Source organism: Mizuhopecten yessoensis, unplaced genomic scaffold (genome assembly GCF_002113885.1).
Source record: "Mizuhopecten yessoensis strain PY_sf001 unplaced genomic scaffold, ASM211388v2 scaffold11133, whole genome shotgun sequence".
Lineage (NCBI taxonomy): Eukaryota > Metazoa > Mollusca > Bivalvia > Pectinida > Pectinidae > Mizuhopecten > Mizuhopecten yessoensis.
Genome location: NW_018408896.1, coordinates 4,978 through 13,996, shown reverse-complemented (window position 1 = coordinate 13,996; position 9,019 = coordinate 4,978). Strand labels below are relative to the sequence as shown.

At 37.8% G+C, this 9,019-nt stretch overlaps 1 protein-coding gene across 1 annotated transcript; it reads right to left on the bottom strand.

Moving 5' to 3' along the window:
• Positions 1-4,197: 4,197 nt before the first annotated feature.
• Positions 4,198-8,692, bottom strand: LOC110466466 (cytochrome P450 26A1-like). The gene is made up of 5 exons (XM_021522970.1): positions 8,509-8,692; positions 6,769-6,967; positions 6,057-6,554; positions 5,389-5,811; positions 4,198-5,205 (listed from the first exon to the last, which is right to left on the bottom strand). The coding sequence occupies exons 1-5, from the start codon at positions 8,637-8,639 to the stop codon at positions 4,852-4,854; spliced, it is 1,605 nt and encodes a 534-aa protein (XP_021378645.1). The 5' UTR covers positions 8,640-8,692; the 3' UTR covers positions 4,198-4,851.
• Between the last annotated feature and the right edge of the window lie 327 nt (positions 8,693-9,019).

Below are 9,019 nucleotides of genomic sequence, written 5' to 3'. Positions count from 1 at the left end.
CCCAGACGATAAAGTGAGCTAAAAAAAAATGTATTGCACAGCTAAATGTGTTTTATATTTATACATTCTTTTTTATGTTTATATGTGCTTATTCTACCTAACACTGGTCTTTTCAGTTGTAAAGCATGAAGGAAAGACGACGCCAACGTTTCATTAGTTGTTTCCGAATGATCGTAGTAGTGGGATGGAAGGTGGTAACTGACTTTATCAGTAGGGCAGTGTTATATACAGGAATGATATCGCCACCCACCGCTTTGTTGAGCATCATGAATGGTCAGCGTCATCTTGCTAATGACAAGTTACATTACGTGACCTGGAACACTGACCTTGCTACTATGTTTGACCCGAGGTTGGACCTTCTAAGGTCAGTAGATAACATCTTGTTTTCGTTAAACTGATAAATGAGATTACTAAACAGATTTTAAAGACTTTTATAAAGTTACCGTGACATTCCGAAACATTCTTATGAATGTAGATAGCAACACTATATAGTACTCTATATTTGATCAAGCACCGAGCTATGAAGTTCTATCTCAAACCAGGGAATAAACTGAATCCATTAGCGACATTTTACGTGATGATAACGTGACATCGTTTTGCCTGCCGTTTGTTGTTCGACTCAAGTTTTCATGAAGCTAATTGAATATTAATACGATATATAATATATATATACGATATATTATATATAATATAATATGAAATGGGTAATGCTTTTTTCAGAAAATAATATACTTATATAAAAGAACAATGAAATAAAAGCAAAACAACATTTGGGTTCATCTGACGTCTAAGAGTGCACTTATTTATGCAAAGTAGTTTTTTGAATCGGAAAAGTTAGAAAAAAACCGAACGTGAAGCTGCTCGCATTATATTAGGACTTCCTTTATATACTCCAATTAATAATTTATATTACGAAACTAGTCTTGAAAATTTATCTAATCGCAGAAAACGGAGGAAACTTCAACTATTGTATAAGATGCATAACCAGAGGCCCATAGGGCCTGTATCGCTCACCTGGATATCTAAGCAATCACGACAAAATATTCTCCTTATAAGATCCAAGGGAATGTGCCAGACCCTAAGGTCAAATTTTGTAACATATCTGTATAAGATTGTTCATGCTCAGCAAGTTTATGTATGGTTATGGGGTGGGGATCTCAACTGTTTCCAAGCTGTGACTACGAAACTAGGTCCCTAGGGTTGTGGCCAGACCCCAGGGCCAATTCTAATATCATGACAGCATTTGTCTCTGTATGCCCAACAATTGTATACTATATATAGTTTTGGGGTGGGGATCTTAACCGTTTCAAAGTTATGGCTCAGGGGTTAAGTTTGTAAGGGTGGGGCAGATCCTAGGGTCAATTCTAATATCATGACAGCATTTGTCTCTGTATGCCCAACAATTGTATACTATATATAGTTTTGGGGTGGGGATCTCAACCGTTTCAAAGTTATGGCACAGGGGTTAAGTTTGTAAGGGTGGGGCAGATCCTAGGGTCAATTCTAATATCATGACAGCATTTGTCTCTTAATGCCCAACAATTGTATATATAGTTTTTGGGTGGGGATCTCAACTGTTTCAAAGTAATAAACTGTTTTTGGCCCCACCCCTTAGCCCAGGGGGTCAGTGCCACTATTTGTACAATTTTGGATCCCCATCTCCCATGAATGCTTCCGACCAAATATGATTTATATCCAGTGCATATTTCTATAAGAAGTCGTTTATAGCATTAATAGCTAAATTGCCACCTTTTGGCCCCGCCCCTCAGCCCCCTGGGGGTGGCCCAACCATTTGTATAATTTTGAATCCCCACTACCTAGGAATGCTTCCAGTCAAATATGGTTGATATCCATCTTTTGGTTCCAGATCTAGAGAAGAAGTCGCTTAAAGCAATGTAGCAAAATATACCTTTTTGGCCCCGCCCGTAAGCCCCCTGGGGGTCAGCACAAACATTTGAACAATTTTGAATCCCTGCCTCCCATGGATGCTTCCAACCAAATATGATCAATATCCAGTGCAAAGTTCTACGGAAGAAGTTGTTCATAGCAATATAGCCAAGCTGCCCCCTTTTGGCCCCACCCCTCAGCCCCCTGGGGGTCAGCCCCACCATTTGTACAATTTTGAACCCCACTACCTAGTGATCTATCGCATAGATCCACAGAGGAAGTCGTTTATATCAATATAGGCAAATTGCCCCCCTTTGGCCCCACCCCTCAGCCCCTGGGGGGTCAGCCCCACCATTTGTACAATTTTGAATCCCCACTATCTAGGGATGCTTCAAGTCAAATTTAGTCAACTTCCAATCAGTGGTTAAAAAGAAGAAGAAGTCGTTTGAAGAAATTGTTGACGTACGGACGACGGACGGACGCCACGGTACGACATAAGCTCACCTTGGTCCGTCGGACGAGGTGAGCTAATAAATTAACTCCTGATCATTTCAATCATCTTTTGCCGCATTTATCTGGAGAAAATATCGTTACGCTTTACGTAACAATAATAACTATAGGATTCCTCCTTTTAATTATCTCTTACTAACTCTTCTTTTCTACCTTCTACTCTTCACTATTGGAATAAGTTAGAAAATTCGGTTCGATCCATACTCTCTATTAATTCATTCAAATCCTGTTTAACATCAAATATTCAGTCAAGTCAACCTATTTACTTTAAAATCGGAAATCGTAAACTTAATATTTTGAATACTAAGCTCCGACACCAGCGCAGTGCCCTTAATTATTACCTATTTAGAGTTAACCTTGTTGAGAGTGCATCTTGTAATTGTGGTCATCCTGTGAGAATGTCTATCACTATTTTATGGAATGTCACCTTTTTACAAACGAAAGACGTATTTTGTTTCCAAAATTTGAATAATTTGAATTTTGCGTTAAATTTAGAAATTCTTTTGTTTGGCGATTCACAATTTTCAATGAACCTTAACTCAAACATTTTTAGATCTGTGCAAAACTTTATTAAAACCAGCAAGAGATTTTGAGTTCAAATTGTAACAATTATTGTATATATTTATTGTCATTGTTGTAATGTCATTTAAAATGCATATTGGGAGAAGGCGTTGATAAGTTGCTATGACTTGTGCCTTATCCCTTGTTCTATGTTATTGTAAGTGCATGACGGGAGAAGGCGTTGATAAGTTGCTATAAGTTGTGCCTTATCCCTTGTCTAATTTTGGCAATAGATATGTTTAAACTAAAAAAAGCAGTTGGCTGTAAATTGAAGAATAATTTTAGTATTGGATGTAAATTGAAGAATTATTAAAGATGAAAAATGTGTATTCAATGATTTTTTTTTACAACAAATAACATAACTTCAATCAAAACGTACAGCAATATGCATATAACAAAGGAAGATAGACATATATACACAACGACTTTGTTATACTGGATTTCTATACAAAATACAGACAAAATGTCAATAATTATCACCGGCACACGCTATTCACATATATCTACAAAGTGTTTCGTGTTAGTACTGCTGCCTTTGTTTAAAGTGTTATAACGATCACCGCCACTACATAAATATATCATTTATACAACGTACATCTCACATATATTGTACATAACTTACATTGTACATTACAAACATTGTACATTACAAACATTGTACATTACAAACATTGTACATTACAAACATTGTACATTACAAACATTGTACATTATGTACTATATCATACATACATTGTATTTTACATACACTGTACATCATACATACATTGTACCTTACACAAACACACTGTATAACATACATTGTACACAACATGCATTGGCACATATAATGTACATCACATAAATTGTACGTCACATACATTGTACGTCACATATATTGTATATCACATACATTGTACGTCACATACATTTTACGTCACATACATTGTAAGCCACATCCACTATGTAATACATATACATTGCACATCACATACAGTGTACTTCACATTCATTATACATCATATACATTGTAAAACACAAGCATTACACGTCACATACACTATACGTCACATCCACTGTACATCACATGCGTTGTACGTCACATACATTGTACGTCGCATACACTGTACATTACATGCATTGTACGTCACATACATTGTACGTCACATACACTGTACATCACATGGATTGTACGTCACATACATTGTACATCACATACATTGTACGTCACATACATTGTACGTCACATACATTGTACATCACATACATTGTACGTCACATACATTGTACGTCACATACATTGTACGTCACATACACCATACGTCACATCCACTGTACATCACATGCATTGTACGTCACATACATTGTACGTCTTCCACACTGTACGTTACATCCACTGTACATCACATGCATTGTACATCATATACTCGAGATCTATACATTTCATACATTGTACGTCACATATACTGTTTACATCACATGCATCGCGTATCACAACACATGTATTTATCGACACATGATCAACGTCACATACACACATACAGTATCAATTTCATAAATCATACATCATAAATAAATGATACACCATACACACATTGTGGTACAATATGCACTTATAAATTGTACTCGACCTACCGTTTACATCATACATCATATGATGCATTAATTTTACATAAGGAATACAATGTCCAACATATATACATCTTACATATCAATAGATCAAGTTCTTTTACATAATTTAGAGACACGTTGAATATGTTTTACATGAACATTATTTCTATATCACGGATGTATTGTTTAATATTACTTTACATTTGAAGTCATGTCTTGCATTAGGGTGCATTGCTTTATATTCACTTTGGAACCGAGATACTTTACTGTGAGAGCGAGACATCACACTGTGAGAGCGAGACATCAAACTGTGAGAGAACGCTGCCTCATCTGATAGAGCCCTGAGAATTGCATGGGCAAATTGTCTGTAGGGTAGGGGATGGGTAAACATTTCATTGGAGGGTCCGTATTTGGGACTGTCCACGAACAGGATCGTGACAGCTCTATTGCCAACATCTTGAGTACCAATAGCGCGAACTCCTTCCCTGCACACCCACGTTTTCCGCCTCCGAACGCCAGGAAATGTTGCCTCTCCTCAACATCTAGGTTGCTCCACCTATCGGGATCAAACTTTTCCGGACTGTCAATGAATTCTGACGATTCGTGAGAATCTCTTATGGAGTAAACAACAGCCCAGTCCTTTGGCACTTGGTAGCCCTGGAAAACAAAGTAATATAGATGCTAAAAACATATAAACCTCACTTTACTACTTCTACCCACTTTACATTGGTAACATATCTTTTCCATACAATATAAAAACAATGCTAATGCTATCAAACCAAACCGTTATGCTTATATACTAAATATTAATGAAAATAGGTTTTTTTCATAATTTCTTACCTCAATCTCAAATGTACGGAGGGCCTTCCGGTAACCCCCACCGATAGGTGGCGTCAGTCGTAATACTTCCTTGACTACGTCCCGGGTGTATTTGAGCTTGTTGACTGTTTCGTAAGGAATATCCACATCGAGGCTATCCGTCAATCCGTATCGAGCGAGTTCATCGACAATCTTCAGCATCACTTTCGGGTGTTTTGTCAGCTGTAACACTAGTGTACAGGCTGCGCTGGAGGTTGTCTCGTGACCTGCAAATAAAAGTTCAAGGCCAACATCCTTAGCTTCGTCCAATGTTAGTTTCTCCTCGCCTTCTATATCCATCATCAGACTGAGAGCGTCCATGAAGCTGTGCGGGGATCCAGATCCTTGCTTCTCTTTGATACACTGTTCTATCTTCTGTAGGAGCGCGTCTCTGGCCTTCATCCCCTATTACAAAACAACAGAAGTAATGAATGAGTTGGACACTACATGTTCTGTAAATGAATATCAAAGTTACTGATGTATTGCTCAAAACGGGTGTAGGTGTCCTATTATATTGCCACTTTGGAGCAAAGAATTATGGTATGAGTTACCACTAAAAGTGTTCATGCAGACCACATTAAAATAGGATTCAACAGACTACGTAATACAAGCTACAACATAAAGATTTATCATATAAACCATATACGAACCTTGTACAGTCCTAATCCTGGAACACAAACAGGTAGACTGAACAGGCTTCCAAGAAACGTCTCGAAGTGTCCCATCAGTCTAGTCTTTTCCGGTCGGTCCATGTCGATACCTAATAGTACACGACACGTGAGTTCAAAGTTCATACTTCGGAACTCTTTGTAACCAAGGATACTGGCCCTGTCACACCAACTGCTGATGTAGTCCCGTACTACCTCCAGGACGACGGGGGTGTAGGAACTAATAGCTTCGTGAGTAAATGCTCGCAGTATAGCCTTTTTCCGAATGGAATGGGTCAGTCCTGTTGACGACGATAAACTGCCTTCTCCGAGCAACATCCGGGTACTTCTAGGCCACTCTGTTGTCACTCGGAAATTTTCGCCTGCCATTATTTGCTTTACTCCTTTTATTCCAACGATGCGAATAGTGGGTTTCCCGAGCATGTGAGTCCGGTATATGTTGCCGTGTTTTCTCCGCTTCTCATCAAAAAACTTTCGTCCCTGTGACGAAATAAAAAAGGTATAATTAAACAAATCGAACTAAGTATTGGGGAGCAACAATATGATAACTCCGACATTTTTTTTTAAAATTTTAAATAAAACGCAATTCATGTTTGCCAAAACGATGGACGCAAAACATACAAAACTAAGAAAATATGAAAACCACGGAACGGCCGAAAAGGAAGTTTTAATCATAACTCAGAAAAATGCCTACCTTCATGATAAATTGAAGTGTTTCTCCGATAACAGGCAGACCGGAACTTCCGGGAGGTAACGGAAGTGAGCATGATGGGTCTCGTGAGCAGCTGACGTAGATATTCCACAAGATGGTCGAAACCGCGAACAAGATGGCGGGGCAGATAACTGGAAGTATGATACCATCTATAAGGTACACCAGTAGAATGACCGCAGATCTGAAACATATTGAATTTTAAACTCTTAGCGCCAGTGTGGTTAATCCTCTCTCCCCTCAAATTATTTTAAACACGATCACCCGTTAAAGAGAACACTTAAACACATACTTGTCATCTCACACACTTTCAAAACCATTGAAATCAATCAGAAAAGCATACACCCCAGGAAGCAATATTCAGAATTTACAATTGATTACAAAAGAATATTTGTATAATAATTTGAAATCTAATGTTCTGTTGCCTGATATTGATACTGAGTAAGCCATCTCGCATGCTGCATTACAATCTGAGGATTCTAATTAGATTGGCTGCACTATACTTAGTAACAGATGTTTTGCAATGCTCTATTTTTTTACTTTTCAGTTTTAGAAAATAAAATATTATACGTAGAACCTGGACCCTTAATTAGGACTACCTAACCCCATGCCTCCTTATCTATAAGCACGGAATTAGATTCTATCCAAGTCCGTGCTATAAGTGTATAACTGGTAAAAACCCAGGTATAACTTTCTTCCGATCAAAACCAAACACCAGTAAAAATGGATTTTTAAGAATCATCATCATCAAGATTTACATACACCGGGTACAAAACCCCAGGTAGTGGAGAACTTGTCAACAACAGTTAAAACCAGACACCAGTGAAACTGATTTCCTTCAAAAACCTTACAGTGACTAATATCGCACGTGTATGATATCGAACTTTGTCTGCTTGATAATATCATATAAGCGTTAATAGGACAGGAAGTAGCGTATACGTCACGGCTACGTCACTAAAACTGATCAAGTTTCACCTTGGGCACCACGTGCACCTTAAAATGTCACCTCTGGCATATGACACGGATTCCGCATAATCAGCTAGACTGATCTGTTTGCTGTTGTTGATATTTTGTCAGTTGTATGTTTTCAGCAATGAACATATTTCCGAAAAAAAAAATGGTATTATTTCTGGTAATTTGGTATTTTCGCTTATGACAAATTTTCTATCCCATACATTGTACGAACAAGCCCCATTTAGAATTTTAAACAAAATGAAAACTACGAATAGTACCCTCATTAGATGGGTTGGTTTGCTTGTTGCATTTTTTGGTGATGAAAATAACACAAAAAAATACTATTGGAACAATTCTTCAATTTCCAGCCGTCCTTCATAGAAATAATTTTAGAAAGGAATTTGTTTATAATTATTTATAAACATAGAGTATATGCGTTGGAATCGACCCTTAATGAAACATTAAACTTTTTTCATGAAGACTTAATCAATGATCCTGAAATAAGTTAAAAAAAATACCCATGTCATCCTTACTTGATTTTGAAAAGAGAAAGAAACAGCATACTACACATTTGAATTTTAAACTCAATTAACCATTTTACAGTTTTTAGAATACTTTTTAGTGCAAATCATTGTATAATGTGCAATCATTCGTTAAAAAAAATCCGATTGCGCTAAATGAAACGTTTAAGTGATAATATTTGTTTTTGCAATTATGTATCATGCATTTAAATTATTGTTTGTATCACAGTGTCTAAACGCTTATACATACCTTGGTATGCCCAGGTGCTCGTCCGTGTGTCTGATTGCGGTCAATGTCCGCACGGAACAGTTTTCCAAGCACGATGACAAAACAAAACTTCGGTTCATCATCGGGAAAAATAACACGCTAGCCTCGGACATGTCTACTAGTTTATCTTCTATAACTTTTAATTCCGTGAAATGACTTGTACCAACTGTTGGTGGCCGGACTAATGCTCTATTGGTGGCCGCAGTGATTATAATAGTCGAACACTGACCACGGACTTTTACTATAATAACTGGAGACCGGAGTTCTATTTATAAGTGACTTTGGCCAGATATTGGTCAGTTCGTGGCCTGACCGGGTGACAGTTACAACCAGGCCAGCCTACGTAATCAGACCAATCACAAAACATGCATCATCGCTCCCGCTTCTGACGGGGGGCCCTCAGGGTTGTGATGGACACACCTCTGTACGATAAACACATGGTCCGCATGTAGACCGGTCGTGATCTCTGTCTCCCAAAGGTAATTAAACAGAC

What these genes read in the sequence shown, in the direction of transcription:
- LOC110466466 (XM_021522970.1), bottom strand. Translation starts at nt 8,639, where the DNA reads ATGTCCGAGGCTAGCGTGTTATTTTTCCCGATGATGAACCGAAGTTTT. An exon ending in CACTTCAATTTATCATGAAG is followed by an intron (nt 6,555 to 6,768) that starts GTAGGCATTTTT and finishes ATTTCGTCACAG; the next exon opens with GGACGAAAGTTTTTTGATGA. An exon ending in CAGGATTAGGACTGTACAAG is followed by an intron (nt 5,812 to 6,056) that starts GTTCGTATATGG and finishes GTTTTGTAATAG; the next exon opens with GGGATGAAGGCCAGAGACGC.